Here is a 17,399-nt window from a genome sequence, read left to right on the forward strand (position 1 = left end):
CCCACTTTTAACAGGAATTCTTCCATTGTGACACTCAATGATGGCATGTCTATTAGATTAGCACTTTGGCGTGAGTGCTACTGGCAAACTGTGGTGTTATATATCCCACAGAATCCAATAATGAATAGGCTAAGGTAATAACATCAGCTGCCATTATTATAATGTAATAACACCGCCTGTTATCAGAAAACATCAGGTGTGCCTATTAGACTCAAGTCATACATTTTTTAAGTGTATTTTCTTCTAAAATTATTATTATGTTAGGTTATTATTATGTTGATTTTTGTTTGCTTGAGCTGCATCACTTTTGGATGAAAAGCATGAAATACTAGGCTCCTTGTGTTGCTGCGGGTTTATTCCCCTTGCAAATAGGCTGTAAACACTAAGTGTGCTTTGAATAATATAATCCTGATTCAAGCCCACGTTTGTGTCAGCTAATGCATATAAATAAAATTTGATATGAAACTAATAAACCCACGTACACATTTTGCATGCATGTCTAGTTGTATGTAAATGGAAAAAAAAAAAAAAGTGAATTGAACAGAGACCTTGTATCAGTGATGAGATACACTGAAAATGTATTGAGTTACATAATACTGTATTAAAATGTATATCATCATGTATTATGATACACGGTCCAATCAGATTACAATAATAATATTCAAAATACTTAGAATACTTTTATACATGTTAGATTTAGCTTGGTCATATTTGGGTAAGTAAAACATTTTAAACTGGTTTAAATTTCATTAGACAACAGAACGCAGCCTGCCACCCATGTGTGTCAGACCCATGGTACAAGTATGCAGCTGCACATACAACATAATAGTTCCTTTCTAACTGTTAACAATAGAGCAACTGTTCATTCTTCTGTAATATATAATTGTTTGTAGATCTGTAAGCCACTGTCCTGCTACATGCATACATTTCAGTGAGATCAGTGACAGTCATTTGTTATTTCATGCATGTCGATGTGATTATTGTGTTTTCTTGGTGATTACTGGTTCAGATAGACTACTTTTGATTTGGAGTCATTTTGGGCTAGTTTGAACAAAGAGTTGATCAACAGGTTTACCTCATTTTACTTAACACTAAACATACAAGTAGAGAATCTAATACAAAGTAATCAGATTTGGAGCCTCTATAAGTAAAACACAAAATAAGCAGAACAGAACATTTTAGGATGAATGAATAACTCCTTTTTGAGCAAAATAGTCAAATAGAAAATCTACACATATATGGAGCCTGCCCAAATATTATAAATCCTCTCAATGAACAACAATGGTGCCTCTGTGTTTGAACTATATCACCACTTTATAAAATATAAATAACTTTATTTTAGTCCGTTTGTGATGACTTTGCCAATTTGTTTCATGTAGATAATCCGATCTACCATGGTGCCATGTCAGAGGCATTGGTGAGCCGTTACTCGGTATACTGATCTTTGATGAAGATTGCAATTACAGCGACATTAAACATAAACTGTACTGTTGTTTTTGTTATGTTGTTTTTTTTTACCAGTTAAAAAGGAAAATTGTCATAAAATCCTCACCTGCTATGGACAACTTCTCTCATTATCTTGTCTAAACAAATCAAGATGCTCACACATTGGGGATTGTATTTATCAAATGTTTATATTGTGTTGTAGGTGATTATCAGTGTAAATATTGCATGTCAAGAGGCCACTAGATGTCAGCAGTGGCCATCTATTTACCCAATACTGACAGTAGTATTACTGGACAATCCACATAGAAGTCAATATAAGAATATATTATTCTACTGCAACATGTGCGCTACTGTGTGTTTTCCTGTGAGTCAGTAAGGTTTGTCAAAGTATTGTCTCCAAGTCAAATAAATAAAGCATAAAGCAGTATTTTTCTGAAATTTTAATAGAAAATTATTGATTGTACAGCAAATCAAACCGACAGCACCATTTAAACAAAATAGTTTATTTAGAAAAAAAGCCCTCTTAAGTAGTTTAATCAAATACAGTGAAAAAGCTGCCAAAGTCTACTTGGAAGAGATGTCTTGTCACACTAAATCTACAACACATACAGTAACTACAGTAACTACAGTAACAGCATAATGTAAGCAGTACTGAAAATAACATTGATAAAAAATAAACACAGATCTTTGGAAATGGCATGAATGAACCAAAATGTAAAAGTTAATTCTCCTTTTCTTTGATTGCCTCTTTGTTTTTTCTGACCTCCTCGAGCTTTTTATCCTGTGGGCATAAAACAATTAAAAACATGACTCTTTTATCTTTACACCTGTGGGTTCAGTTATTTGGAGCATACCTTCTCCTTAAATTTCTCATTGAGAGCAGCCATCTGTGCATTGCGGTTCTCCTTGTTGGCCTCCATTTTCTGAACAAGTTTTTCCTGTGCCATCTTGCTAAAGTTGCAGCTTTCTTCGATGGCTTTCTGGATCACCTCCTTTTCATGTTCACGTTTTTCAGCCAAATGTTTTAGTACCTCAGCTTGCTGACTCTGAAAACATGTAAATAAAAATCAAATAAACATGATAAAATTATATGACATGATTTCGTACAATAGAAATGTGGCTACCTTGCGTCTCTCTTCTGCAGCCTCGAGTTTTTTCTGGATTTCATCAAGTGATGTTGCTTTTTTCCTCAGAGGAGACAAAGGGAAGTCTTTGGCTTCTGGGCTCGTGGGTGTCAGGATCACCTCAAATGCTTGACCCGAAGCTCGCTTGTTGAGAACCTTTACTTGCATATCTGAACAAAGAACATAAAATAAATTATTAGCAAGAATTTGTGTGGGATTGTAATGTAATGCAATACTACAACTATTGCAAGAATCACTGCAGAGTATTGCAGTTTCAAATTGGAATGAGGCGAGACGCAATTCCCACAAAACAAGATGAGACATAAGATCTGGACAAGACAAGATTTTGATTTAATTTATAAGACGTAAATCGTGCTTCAGTTCACAATTTCATGTACTTTATCACTTATTGCACTGCTTTCTGAAAGACACCTGTAAATACAAAAAAATGTGTGCTGATAATATTATGTCAATTTTATCATCCTTGTGGCACAAAATCTTGTCTCATCCCTAATTGCTGACATGAACATTAGATTTTAATTTGTTTTCTTACTTCCAGAGTCCATCTTTGCAGTTGTATCTTTACAATCACTAAAAGAAAAAAAAACTTGAATGAATACATATTGTTTAGCACATGCTCCAGTCAGTGTACAAAAGATGTGATGAGTCAAATTAAAGTTTACTACATGTAGTTAGTTAATGATCCTTCCTATCATTTTATGCAATTTTAACACATACACCTACTCTGCAACATGTGCTCTGTGGTGTTTAATGTGGTACAATAATGATGTTACTTATGTAGTCAGAAACGTGACATGACATGCCAAACAAAACAAGCTCTCCACTCCTCTCACTGGTGCCCCTGAGCTAGAATCAACTGTGTAATTAACGATGTGCACAAGAATGGGGTGTACTGTTGAGCAAACAAACGTGGACTTACATAATAATGCTTATCAAATGCATTCAAACAAATTATGATATATACATTTGGTTTAAAATGGTGTTATTGTTTGCCTAAAAGTTTAAAACCTAAAGAAGCCCAATTAATTTAGCCAGAAAACAAATGAAAATAAAATGTAATTGTATTTTGAAGTCTGACTGACATGAAAAAAAAGTGGGATGACAGATTTTTTACTCGACCAACTTGCTCAGTTACATAATGTTTACACACACCATTCACGTGTTTATTTTTCTTTTTTAAAAGGATAATTCATTAGGTTATCAACACAACACTAATACATTATTGGTCGATTCTTGCTAGTATTTTCATAAACATTTCCCTAGATGCAAAAACTAGACTTCTTTCCATAGGTTGCAGTGTTAAATTGATCCAGTAAAGATAATATCCTTGACTTATTCTAGTGCTTCCAAAAGTCAAATCCATCGACCCTCACATTTACTGATCCTTCTTTAATCTGTCTGAAAGCTCTTTGTCCATTATAATACAAAGCATTGTTCTCACCGTCAAGTGCCAGCTTCAGACCTGAGTCTTTTCTTCTTTTCAGACCGCCAACCTCACTCTGCAGCTTCGCGCACAAACCGCGCACCAAAAGGATGCGCAGCCCGGGCGTCACTGAAGCGTGCACCGCCATTGGTTAAAGCCAGCCAATCACTGCACGCGCTGGGGTTTAGGGCGCGAGATGGTCCTTCAGCACACCAGAAGACCCTACTATGAACCAGAGGAGAGCAGAGATCTTTAGGACGGCAGAAATCAGTCCTGGCGAGGAAACCTGTCTCATGTACTCTTTTCCATTGTCTCCAAACAGAGCATTAAACGTACAATGAAAGTGCAGAACAAATTTACTGAGATCTGAACTGTTCAGCCAATAAACGTCCATTTGATATCGCTTATACAAACAATTGGAGCTGTACGCGCATAGCACCCACTACTGTACTAACAGTAGTAGTGCTATGCCCACGGGGTCCTCTCCGTACGATAAACATCTGCTGCTGAATGAGCGGATGAACTCGATTTATGTTGAAATTATTACTTGCGGAAATTGGGCTTTTATTTTTAAAATCCAGTTCACAACTTCCGCTTTTTAGTATTTGTGTTTGGAACACGGAACAGCCTGAGTTTAGATCGTCCTGTATAACTCACATCGATCACAATGGGCGCTTGTATGGCTTTATGCTCTTTAGCGAGCTGTGTAAGTATATTACATTACATTATGGTCGATAGTAGTCATTTTCTGTGTCTGACCTGTTTACGCTCACGCTAGCTGACTAGCCTGGTTTTCTCTTGTGTTATTCATGTGTAATAACAACTACAACGTTACATCCATAGGTTTTTGTACATATTCTGTTGTATAAATATTATAGCCTATCTAAAGTTAAATTCACTCGAAGCCAAAGGCTATCAAAGGTCATACGAGAGCACTCTGCGTTATGTTACCGTCAGTGTTATTAATGTTAGCCAGCATAAGGAGTTAAATATAGGAGAAGGAGTTGAATATAGGAGTTAATCATTGACGTAATTTATTACAGAAATAGCTTTGATGTTTTAATTGGTGAACTATCTGCAAAACGAATGCCTTTAGCCACAGGCAGCTGGCCTACATTTCTACTAAACTGGAACACTTGTTACTTATCATGCCATAAACGCAGGTGGGCTGTGGCCAGACCCATAGCTGCTACATGACGTTTTGTTTATTCTCTAAAGGCGTCCTGTCTGTGCGGCTCCGCGCCATGCCTCCTCTGTGGCTGCTGTCCATCCTCTAATAACTCCACCATCACTCGCCTGGTCTTCTCTATTTTCCTGCTGCTGGGAACCACGGTGTCTATAATAATGATCCTTCCGGGAATGGAGACTCAATTACGCAAAGTGAGATGGTTTATTTTTACAACTGGTTTATTCATTGGTATTAATTGTTATTAATACAACTTATGTTCTTGTGCAATAGATCCCAGGATTTTGCCAAGGGGGAGCAAGTATACCAGGCCTTGAAAACCAAGTCAACTGTGATGTCATTGTTGGTTACAAGTCCGTCTACCGCATGTGTTTCGCCATGACATGCTTTTTCTTCTTGTTTTGTGCCATCATGATCCGCGTGCGCAGCAGTAAAGACCCTCGAGCAGCTCTTCAGAATGGGTGAATGCTCTTATTTAAACCTATAAGTAGCATATAAGCACAATAGATTTACAAACTGTGCACCAAAGTGTGCAGTCTTGGTCAGTAGTTAGAAAGGTGATTTATGTGTTTAATTAATTTTCTATTTTAGGTTCTGGTTCTTCAAGTTTCTCATTCTAGTTGGGATAACAGTGGGAGCATTTTTCATCCCTGATGGAACATTTAACACAGGTATTAAACTAACGTTTTTATGCTGTACTCTTTGCATTTAATTTTGTGAGTATTTATTCTTATTATCTATCTCACCTTAACATAATTTGTATTTCCAGTTTGGTTTTACTTTGGAGCAGTGGGGTCATTCATCTTTATCCTGATTCAACTAATTCTCCTCATTGACTTTGCTCATTCTTGGAACAAAATCTGGGTTGAAAATGCAGAAGAGGGTGATAACAAAGGCTGGTATGCAGGTAAGACATCTTAGTGGCCATACCAGCTTGTCAAAGCCTGATCCCGTCAGATCTCAAAAGCTAAGCAGGGCCGGGCCTGGGTAGTACTTGGATGGGAGACCGCTGGGAATTCCAGGTGCCACAGTGGGGCGCCACTGGCAAAAACTGTCGCTGTGTCCTCAGGCAAGACACTTCACCCACATTGCCTAGTTTGAAAGTGGTGTGTGTGAGTGATGGTGGTGGTCGGAGGGGCTGATGGCGCAGATTGGCAGCCTCGCTTCTGTCAGTCTGCCCCAGGGCAGCTGTGGCTACAGTAGTAGCTTACCACCACTGAGTGTTTAGTGAATGAATAATGAACTGCAAAGCGCTTTGGGTATCTTGAAAGGCGCTATATAAATGCAATGATTATACTAATTAAAAATTAATTTGTATATTCTTTTCTTTGACTTTTGCCTTTATATATTGTTCAATGTTAAATATATATTTTCTTTCACAGCCCTGTTGTTTTTTACTGTCCTTAACTATGCCTTGGCCATAACTGCGGTGGTACTGTTCTATGTTTACTACACTCAGCCTGATGGCTGCACAGAGCACAAGGTCTTCATCAGTCTCAATCTCATCTTCTGCGTCATCATTTCTGTTGTGTCCATCCTGCCCAAGGTTCAGGTACAGAAGCAACAAATACATTAGTAATACAGGACAATAAGTCTATACATTCCTTAGAGGTCAATGTTTGACGTAAATAATTGTTTTAAAGTAATAATAATAAATCATGACTCAAAGAAATGTGATTATGATTTGTTTGTTCAATAAGGGAGCAGCCCTGTTCCTTTATGCAAAAGAAAAAATAATAAGGCTTAGAGTGATGCATAATAAGAACCTAACCTTTACTTCAAACTTATTTCACAAAAAGTTATCTTGAAACAAATAACCATGGAAACCTTATATTTATGTCTGTTGCAGGAGGCCCAGCCACACTCTGGTTTACTTCAAGCTTCAATCATTTCTCTCTACACCATGTATGTCACCTGGTCTGCTATGACTAACAACCCAAGTGAGTTTTTGACTTTCTGTACTTTTCTGTAGTGTTGCTCTGATTTAAAAATGTATATAACTTTTTATTCAATTCAAAATTTTGACCCACAACTGATTTATTTTAACACTATTATTATCAGTACTTGTAGTTTTACCCCAGATAAAATTCAAGCAGATTTCAAGCACCTTTAAGCTATTATATTTTTTCCCTCTGCGTCATTTATTGCACAGCTGTTTTTCCATACAAATGTATATATTTATTTATATCTATTCTACATATTGAGCCACCACTGCTATATTTTAGCACCTTTATTTAATCTGAATGTTTGGTGGGGTTTTTTTGTATTTGCATTCTTAGACCGGAAGTGTAACCCAAGCCTCTTGAGTCTTATGTCAAATGTCAGCACAACAGAGACTACTGGAGACAATCCTGGACATGTCCAATGGTGGGATGCTCAGGGCATTGTTGGATTAATCATTTTCATTTTCTGCACTCTCTATGCCAGGTAAACAGAGTTTGTACAGCAAACAATAACCCATACTTCTGTTTTTACTAAACCTTTATTTCTCCCTCTGTAGTATCCGTTCGTCTAGTAATACCCAGGTAAACAAGCTGATGCAGACTGAGGAGACTGGGGGGTCAGGGGGCGGGGGAGTGGTGGGGGAGGATGGAGTGCTCAGAGCTGTGGACAACGAGGAGGACGGTGTCACCTACAGCTACAGCTTTTTCCATTTCCACCTCTGCCTGGCTTCGCTCTACATCATGATGACCCTCACCAACTGGTACCAGTAAGTAGAAGGCACCCATGACTCACAACCAGTAAAATATGTGTTACTGCAAGTTATTGCATGACCAGATAAACTGTATAAAACTTAATACCAACCCTTTTTGGAAAGTTGCTATAGATTTTGTTGTGCAACTGAATAATATTGAACATGGAAGTCTGGAAAGGTATATGGAATATTCTTATTACACAATAATCAGAGTCTGATCATCAAGGAATATAAATATATATATATATATATATATATATATATATATATATATATATATATATAATATATATATATATATATATATATATATATATATATATATATATATATATATATATATATATGAATATGACCACCAGAGGGCAGAATACGTCTTCACTTTACACTAGTTTTCCCACATATTTCTGCTGAAATCATTACTTGAAAATTATATTATATATGGACTGAACTGTAGTATAATTTTGTTTGATTTATACTTTTTTAATGCTTATGATATTACAAGTAGCAAAAAATAATTGTTTGCTATACCAATACTCTTGCCCAGTGTGTTTTGTTTTTGTTTAGACTAAGGGAGAAATTTGATTGTTTTTCACATATCCCTTATTACCCATATAGGCCTGATATTACTGTGAAAGTGTCAATATAATCTTTGTTCCCCGATAGGCCTGACACTACTACCCAGGCTATGCAGGACCGTATGCCTGCAGTGTGGGTGAAGATCTGCTCCAGTTGGCTGGGACTTGCACTCTACCTCTGGACTCTCATTGCCCCTCTCATTTTTCCAGACAGAGATTTCAGCTGATGTGACCCATTTAAATGCACTTATGGTACTTACACTAAAATGAAGGATGCTGGTGAATTGTGTTGATGAAGAATACATTTCACATATCTTGGGTACTTTGGAAGATAATCAAACTGCTTCTGTCATTTCATATATTAATGTTAATAGGTAGTGTATGCTAGTGTTTTTCAATGTTTTCTTTTTGTCTTTTTTTTTTGCATTAGTTATTGAATAGCCTTAATTTGTCAGTGCAAGGATAATGTGGTCTTGTTTCATTGCTTAAGCACTAATATGTTACTACTTGTGTACCTACTACAAGAGGTAAAAGTAAAACTTGTATTCTGATTGGTTAAGTCTGGAATTCCCTAAACAGCTATTTGTGTACACACTCTAGTGGAGGCAGCCTTTTTCAGTGCCCCTTAGATATACAAGTGTGGAAGTAAGATAAGAGCCAATTGACCCGCCCATAACTGGGGTTTCTTCACTACAGCAGGGAATGTATTAAAATCAAACAACTTAAATGCAGTATCATTTTTGTACCAACAGCTATGTCCTACCTGCAGTCCTTAACTTTATTTACAATTGGTTGTATACAGAACGAAAAGTAGTAGGAAATAGTGAACCCTGTGGACAATGTCACTTTATGATGGTGGTTGTATTATTATTTCAAAAAGGGAAGACATTTGAAATTGCTAGTAAAATGTTTAAATTATGCATTGCTGTAATATAATGTATTATAGTTACCTCAAGTTCATTGAAAATTGTTAATTCAATCAGTACATGCTGTCCTGAAATCATTCAAGATCCTGTTATTTTTAGTCTTTCTCATGAATTTAGGATGTTTTATTTTTTTTTAATGCAATATTATTTCATGTCTGACAGAGGAATGATAATTTTTGCCAACACAATTTTTTGTGAACACTAACAGTGCCTTTTCAGTGCTGTAATATTATTATCTTGTGAATTGTCACAATGTTTGCTAATTGATTTTATATCAGCTGGTAAAATTACCGTGTAACCAGAATTTGCCAGATGAAATGGAATCATATTCATTTACCTTGAAAAATCTTTATTAATAAAAAATAAGGATGCTATTCTCTTTCATGTTTCATTGGTTTTCAAAAACACCATTTGCACTTACACTTGCATTGGGCATTTAGGTAGAGTACTTCTGGATGTTGTTATTCTAAGGGGCTCATTAAGATGTGTGTGATCTGATATACTTCCTCTGCATTTAGGTCATGAGGTCCCACAATAGGGGGCACCAGGTGTTGATAGGGACACTCTCTGATAAGCTGCACTACTACGAGGTGTGTGCAAGTCATGCTTTTCTATGTTTGTTTAGTTATCTGGCAGATACTCCCGCACTGGGATGTTGACTTTCGCTTTGACACTGATAGAAAGATTACACAACTTTTAAAGGACTTCTTTCATGGTTTACTAACTGCAATTTGTTTTCACCCCCTCCACTAGTTTTTAATGTAAGCTACCAAAGTGTGGTTTTGACCTGAACGAAACCCTGCTGTTATTTCCACGTGAGGCAGGCAGACAGAGCTTGTTGGTTTTGGCCACTGTAGTCACTCAGTGGAGTTGGCAGTGTCTGGGACTGTTGAGGACACACTACCTCCTGTCTGCCCCCACCCTCCACTACACCACCCCCTGCTCAACCTATCACTGTCAGAGCTCACCTGACGAATTACAGTGGAACCCAGCCAAAATACAAAACTGGTTTAAAGGGGACAAAGAATAAAAGTTGGTTAATTGAGTTGTAACTGCTTGATATAAACAACAGCATACATACTATGGTAGAAACAGTAGTAATAGTGAGAAGAATACACCCTTGTTCTTATTTGGTTCTAGTATTTGCCCAATTTAACCATTAATGTGAACTTGGTTTTGTCAGGTTCGAGTCCAAGTTTACTTCCGGAGTCAGTCCCACTTTAGAACCAATTTAGAAGTGATTGTGCAAATGTGAATGCACCCTTGCAGTAAACTGCCCACTCAGTCACTTTTACTGTCTGGTGGTTTTGTAGGGAATAGTTCAGAATGAGTGTCTGTCTGTGCAGGAATTAAACGTCTGCAATTATTACAGCCAGCCAACACAAACTTACACTAAATACAGTATTATTAATTAGTGTTTCTTGTATAAAAAAAGAAATTCTATTAGTTGAGCTATGCAAAATTTGAATATTGTTAATAATAAAAACAAACAATAAGACAGACAAAAATTATTAAAAATATAACAATATAAATTTGCAACACAACAGTGCAAAAGTGTATCTGGTGACAAATACACACTTCTTATTGTTTTGTTTTAAATGTGCAATACATTTTGAAGGACTGCCATAATATTGTCAGAATATTGTTATAGGGATCATTTAAATTACCAAGATAATTGTCAATATTGCCCACACCTTGCACTTTTTCACTTTTGAAACACAAGTCTATGTTTTGGTTTGGTTCATGGTTTATTCACATGCATTAGTGGCATCTGAAATATTAAAACCCTTTACAGATTCAAGATCCAGCCACTAAAACATAAGCTATCATCTTTTAATTCCACTGTAACAATCAAATCAATACAAGTGAATATGTTTTGATTTGTTTTTTTCCTCAAGGGACACATTTAAGGCCACTGGCAACTGTGTCATATAAATCCCACCTCCAGTTCCTCTGTTATCAGCTGATGCAATTTGCCACTGTAGAAACAGATCAAAGGCTCTAATGTGATGATCAGGAGCCACTTAGAGCAGATTTACAGCAATGCCCACTCAGGCATCTCTGGATTTTCAATTGGAAATTGACTCAAGCAATTTTTATGATCTGCCCGGCAATAATTTTTACGTCAAACTGATCATGTCTTGAATGCTTATATTTGTTTAGCTGATGGAGAAATCATCATGTTATTATTACACATCAGTTTAACTCTTTGACAGATGGATGGAAAAAATTTAATTGGGTTTTAAGTGAGGAAGTGGGGCTCATTAAAATTTGTGCTATGCAGGGGAGTTAATTGATATGAAGTCCTGCTGGCATTCTGCATGTGCACTTGCAACATTTACCCAGCCTTAGACCCTCATTAAGCATGTCATGATGGGGGACCTGTTGCTGATAGCTGAGAAGGAGTAGTAGTACTAGTAGTAGTCAATTTGAGTATTTTCGTGTAGCCTATTACCTCTATTATTAAACATGTAATTATGACCAAAAGTTGTGTTATTTGTTCTGTTCCTCGATTGCAGTGCATCGCCCTAGAGCTGAAAGACAAAAAGTCACTAAGTCTGATGGTGTGTTGGAGAGTGCGTGTGCTGGCTCAGCTGTGCGCATGCTCCGCTAAACTCAGAGGAGCAGCTAATGCAGTTATATAACAGTCAGCGCAGTTGGCGTCTGCTGTGAGCCAAATGCTGGGCCAGTCTGCTTACATAAGTCGCATAGTAAGACCGGGGAGCGCTCACACCATCAATGTCCCCTCCTTTTCGGCTCGGTCTGGCACTTCCTCTCTCTGTCTTTCACTGCTGCTGTTTTCCTCCATCGCGCCCACTCACACTCCTCTCCTCTCAACACCAAAAAGCTTGTGGATGTGCCGACAGCTCTGAAAAATATCAGACATAAAAGAAGTCAGTGTGCAGTCATTTAGCGAAAACAAAACACTACAGCAGCTCTTCCAGTAACAAGCTGTGAAGGTAGATTGGGCTGTACGATTTGGGAAAAATATCTTGCTATTTTTTTCTGACAAACTGCAACTAGATTTTCAATTTATCTTTAATATGATAAACTGATATAAGAATCACACTTTAGGAATATGTTTTATAGCTCTAACTACTTTCACTTGTCTGGAGTGCCTGGATTTAGTTTTTTTTTGTTTTTGTTTTTTTTTCTAAGTTAGCATTTTTGTTGGTGGATAAAATTGTGGTACTTCAGAAGCTGCAGCCTTTGCGATTTGCTAATTGTGTCCATTCAAATTGTAATTTTGATTTGATTGCAATTAACCTTACAGCCCTGGTGGTGGAAGCCTTGAGGAGCACTCGCCAGAGTCTATTCTTATCCCCCTGTGTCATGCTGGTGATGTGAGGTGAGCCAGGTGAGCAGATTAGATGCACTGCCACTCACAGGCCCCTGTCACCTCTGATGTCCACTGGCCTTTGGAAAAGTCTGATCTGGAGAGGACGAAGCAGCCAGTCGCTTCTCCCATTGACCTTTACTGTATGTGACACATGAAGGCGTTGGCTCCTGCACACTGGGGTCACCGCATCACAACAGTCCCAGCATTAGTTTGTGGAAAATTTTAATTTGAATTGTAGGTAACACTTTATAATCTCTGCACTTGACTTTAACGTCAACAAACAATGAACAAAGACTTAATAGAGAAGGAACTGTTATTAAGAATGATTCAGACCTTCAGCTTTTCCGGTATGTTGCCAGCCTGATTCATTCTTAATAGGCTTGTTCCTGATGAATTCAGTGCTTTACCAAACTGTGTGTTGATCAGAAGGAAAGGTGCCAACATTTGGCCAAGCAAATGTTAACAGCCTCACTGATTCATGTATTATTACATGTGTTATATAAAGAGATCCTATAGCCTATTATAACTGAGTCACAATAAGAGAAAAACACCTAAATGTGGGTTAACATTTGACATTCACTTTTATAGGTCTGGGCTTTTGCTACTTGTTGTGTTAAATGTCTAATTAGCCTACACACACTAAATTAAAACTGTGAATTGATAGGCCTTCCCCATTGCACTTTTGAAGCTGGGCTGTAGACAAAAGCTCACAAGAGATAGCTATAGGCCTACAGTCACTACTTCTACGGCATTTCTTCTCTCACATGCTGTAGTTGCCCCTGGAATAGCCCTGTAAATTACCATTAGTAATAGCATTAACCAGGAACTGACTTGTCCGCCAATGACTTCCCTCTCTGATCATTGCTTATGTATGAGCAGCGCGTACCGCGTGTTGCTATTGGCCCACACCTCTCCAGGGGGCGGTGCCAGCGGGGTCTACGCGCGGGTTGTTGCATAGTGCGTGTGTGTTTCGCTTAGGGCGAGATGTTGTTTTGTTGTGCCGATCAGCTGAACGTGGCACCGCTGTCCGCTCTGACAACATACCGGGAAGCTCCCCCCGAAGCCCCCTCCCCGCCGCCCCTCTCCACGCACCAGCCCGTGCATCTAGCTCGACACAACCCAGGAAATGCGGACTTGTACCCCCTTCGCTACGGGATAAATGGCTGCAGCACACGCACCGTAAAGAGCTGGTAAATAACGAATTAACCTCAGTATAACTGCATGCCAATGGGATATGTGATTATTGTATAATTCTATTATAACGTGTTATTGACTTGGTGGCATGGCGGAAACTTTAGGACATGACACTGTGGGATTAAGAAAAACTCTGTAGTCCAGCGCGTTGAGGGAAAGTGGTTTGGTAGAGCTATGTGCAGATGTGACCATGGTGGCATTTGAGGGACTGCCAGGCTCAAACTACGGCCGTGTCCGCGGAGAGAAGCGGGGGCGCTGCTCATCCAGCCGGGCACATGCTCCATCATGTAGCCTACTTGATTCACACTGACTGTCTTTGTCGGCTGTGCTGTTGAGCACGGAGCAAGAGCTCGTGTCCACCCAATCAGGCCTGAACTTTGTTATTTAGCGAGCTGCACTTGACATATTTTAGGAGATGACATCATGCTTTTGTGCTCGCTTTGATTCATTATATCTAATATCAATGGCATATATACGGTGAGCACATTTTAGCACTGGGCACTGACAAACACCCTCCGCTGTAAGTGAAGTGCTCCTTTCATAGTAATGTAATCTTTTTTTATTATAGACCCACTATGCTGTAGCTTAAGTGAAGACATAGCTGCGCTCTAACTGGAAGATATTTGCATAAAGATAAACAAAGTGACTGTTGCTTACTATGCAAAAATGTGTCTCCTGACCTATGGCTATATGTCTCATTAATATTTGTCATTGCTGTAACTGTTTTGTCAGTTTGGTTTTATTTAAGTGCTGTGGGTACTGGGTAGCATGCATTCAGGCTGCACTGCCAGAAATCATAATAACCAGATAAACCCATTAATTGTCCAAAAGAAATCTGATAGTGCATAACATCTGGTGTGAGTGTCCGTTCATGTCTCATTACATATCTTAATGCTTTCTTTTATGTTTCTTCTTCATTATTTGGCATAGCAAACTTAAAGGTGCACTACGTAACATTTCTAGTGGAGGGTCCATCACTATATATCACGAGACTCGCCCCTATTCACAGAAGAAATCTTTGTATTTTTGAGCAACAGAAACATCCATTATGAATAAATGCCAGGTGGATATGTTTAATTTTATACCAGGTAAAGCAATAACATCTCCATGGAGACAAGAAGGTTGCAGATCATCACCAGAAAAGTTGTGCAGTGCACTTTTATGTAGCATTTTTTGTTGCAATAATACAGTTGTGGACAATCAAAGAGAAATCAGAATACACAGATTTTGCAGTTTGCATGCCATTTCATTAATCTGACAACTACAGAAATCAGATAATGATCAGATTTTTGGTGTGTATGTAAACATAGCCAGTGTCACTGTGAAAACTCAGGGTAGCTGTGTCTGGACACTGTAATGTGCCAAAGTACAATAAACGTTGCTATACTACTCAGTTAAGGGGCACATGGAAGCCCTTGTGTTCTGAATACTAAACTCTTGAGTTTGGATCAGAAATCATATTATATAAATATGGAGAGAATGTAGTGACTGTAATATGGCCGTTTATGGTTGTCAAGTGGACGTTGATCAAAGCTATGCCTGCATCATAAACTGGCAGAGGTTTTTAATGTGAATTGTTAAAAATAATAACAACATACCTGAAGCTTGTGGTGAGTTATTATGATGTTAAAAGCTGTAGAGCAAGTTCATAGAACCGTCAACGCCTTGGCACTACCAGTTCATTACACAAAGCTTTGGTGTTGGGTATCATACATGCAGGCTGGGGCTTACGCAATGAATGCTTTTCTGGTACAACCTCAGTGTACTGATTACCCAGCCCAGACTTTACTATCACCCCGTGTGTTTCTAAATTTTCTTTTTGGCTTGTGCTGTGTCCAGATGGCAATGGGCAGTGTTGTGCCAATGAAGAGTGTCCCTGCTGCCCTCTCTCACCTGGCCCTCATCTGACTGTTTTACACTTGATGATGATAGAGCAGTTGTTGAAAATCAGGGCATTCAAGTGGATGCTATCAGGAACATAGTCTTTTTATTTTTCATGCTGGTTATAGTTTATGCTTTCTTTTATCTTTGAATTGTAGCATGCCCAGTGATTTGGCAAAATTAAATAATACTTAAAATGGTGCACCATATCTAAATTTTGTGGGCCGCCATCTGCTTGTATCTATGGGAATGCTTTGTCTGGAATGTTCCATAGTTGGGCATTAAAGATATTATTGACAAGTAGGTGATGCCATCAGGCCAAGTTGCAAGTGGGGTCTGTGGAGAAACATCCCAAAGTAAAGATGCATGTAATTAAATATTTATCATGCAATATAAATACCTGTAACTGAACAAATAAAACATAGATAGGTTTAATGCCATACTGAGGAACATTTCAGTCAAAACTATAATATCCATTAAGACAAGCAGGTGGCAGACCCTCTACTGGAAAGGTAACATTTTGTGCACCTTTAAAGTGACTGTAGATCTGAAACCAGTCCTCTAAACTTTAACCAACTGATACCATCTTTGTGTTATGTCTTTTTAAGTTTGAGATCATTTGTTGAACAAAGCTTTATTTGAGTTGGCAAGTCACTTTATCGTCATGGATGAGTGTACGTTTGCAATGTACCATAAGTGGCATGTACATGCAAGTTTTCTCTGAAAGTATGGATAGCATCACTAGACTGAAAGTGAGTGCTCGAATGCTTGTATTATTATAGTTTACTGCACTTTCAATAAAGATCCAACTGATAGTAAGAACAAAACTTGTACTGCACCTGAGGAGACATAAGCAAGTCTTTGGACACATCAAGCATCAGCGAAATGGTGAATGAATATTTGTTTCTAAAAAGAGTATTATTAAATGCAGTAGGTATTTAATAAAGCTGTCTCTGAAATTGACGTTTCTTTGCTGTGACCAGGGTGTTGGCTGCTCCCTCAAACAGAGATCGAGTTTCCTTGTATTTGCCAGGAAACATTGTTTGAATGAGTGTTCGTGTAACTGCCTGGTCTGGTCTTCTCTGAGTGCTTATGTAATGACGTATATGTAGATAGTGGTCCAATACAAGAGCACTGAGCAGAGACAACCCATTCAGTCTTTGTTAATCATTACCTCTTATGACACAGCTGACAGCCAACAGGAATGACTGTTTCAAAATTCCCCCATTTTTATTGCATCAATTTGGCCTGCCCAAGCTCTCATTGTTGTGTATATGTTATAATCAAGTCTTTGTATCAACAGTGAAGCAATATTTCAGCCATGTTTACACATTGTAATAGAGTTTTTGTTAGCTTCTGGGTTTACACCACAGGTATGTTTGACCTGGATCCAGTTGGTAACCACATACAACCTTTGAGAGCAGACAAAGAAATTCATCAATGGTTGAATATTCAGTATTTAAAACTGCACTATCGTTTGGGGTTCCACCTGCTTGTCTCCATGGTGATGTTATTTCCTTCTGGAATTTTTCACAGTGAGACATTAAACATATCCATAGTTTAATGTGATTTCATCATATGTGCT

At 38.1% G+C, this 17,399-nt stretch overlaps 2 protein-coding genes and 1 pseudogene across 3 annotated transcripts; 2 read left to right on the forward strand and 1 right to left on the reverse strand.

Moving 5' to 3' along the window:
- Positions 1-1,871: 1,871 nt before the first annotated feature.
- On the reverse strand, positions 1,872-4,151 carry LOC110171643 (stathmin-like). Its single transcript, XM_020937392.2, has 5 exons — positions 4,033-4,151; positions 3,124-3,161; positions 2,571-2,740; positions 2,301-2,492; positions 1,872-2,227 (listed from the first exon to the last, which is right to left on the reverse strand). Exons 2-5 carry the CDS (start codon positions 3,134-3,136, stop codon positions 2,168-2,170), a joined length of 435 nt encoding a protein of 144 aa, XP_020793051.1. The 5' UTR covers positions 3,137-3,161; positions 4,033-4,151; the 3' UTR covers positions 1,872-2,167.
- Positions 4,152-4,562: 411 nt separating this feature from the next.
- LOC110171627 (serine incorporator 2-like) lies at positions 4,563-9,773 on the forward strand. 2 transcript variants are annotated; one of them, XM_055148113.1, is made up of 11 exons: positions 4,563-4,720; positions 5,233-5,394; positions 5,474-5,661; positions 5,792-5,871; positions 5,970-6,107; positions 6,583-6,752; positions 7,050-7,140; positions 7,480-7,627; positions 7,701-7,746; positions 7,786-7,910; positions 8,562-9,773. In XM_055148113.1, the coding sequence occupies exons 1-11, from the start codon at positions 4,682-4,684 to the stop codon at positions 8,698-8,700; spliced, it is 1,326 nt and encodes a 441-aa protein (XP_055004088.1). In that variant the 5' UTR covers positions 4,563-4,681; the 3' UTR covers positions 8,701-9,773. The 2 variants fall into 2 exon arrangements, with proteins under 2 accessions (XP_055004088.1, XP_020793034.2); XM_020937375.2 differs by having other exon boundaries at positions 7,701-7,910.
- Positions 6,117-6,234, forward strand: LOC129407341 (5S ribosomal RNA; annotated as a pseudogene).
- Positions 9,774-17,399: the final 7,626 nt, after the last annotated feature.

The sequence above is a fragment of the Boleophthalmus pectinirostris genome, unplaced genomic scaffold (assembly GCF_026225935.1).
Source record: "Boleophthalmus pectinirostris isolate CB_2022bp ecotype Guang Dong unplaced genomic scaffold, ASM2622593v1 HiC_scaffold_90, whole genome shotgun sequence".
In the NCBI taxonomy this organism is placed as follows: Eukaryota; Metazoa; Chordata; class Actinopteri; order Gobiiformes; family Gobiidae; genus Boleophthalmus; species Boleophthalmus pectinirostris.

Bases quoted from the DNA above. Each gene is read 5' to 3' on its own strand.
- LOC110171643 (XM_020937392.2), bottom strand. The intron at 2,493-2,570 runs GTAGCCACATTT...ACATGTTTTCAG, and splicing joins CTGCAGAAGAGAGACGCAAG to AGTCAGCAAGCTGAGGTACT. The intron at 2,228-2,300 runs GTATGCTCCAAA...TTATGCCCACAG, and splicing joins ATGAGAAATTTAAGGAGAAG to GATAAAAAGCTCGAGGAGGT.
- LOC110171627 (XM_020937375.2), top strand. From the start codon at position 4,682: ATGGGCGCTTGTATGGCTTTATGCTCTTTAGCGAGCTGT. The intron at 6,108-6,582 runs GTAAGACATCTT...TTTCTTTCACAG, and splicing joins TAACAAAGGCTGGTATGCAG to CCCTGTTGTTTTTTACTGTC. The intron at 6,753-7,049 runs GTACAGAAGCAA...TGTCTGTTGCAG, and splicing joins CCATCCTGCCCAAGGTTCAG to GAGGCCCAGCCACACTCTGG.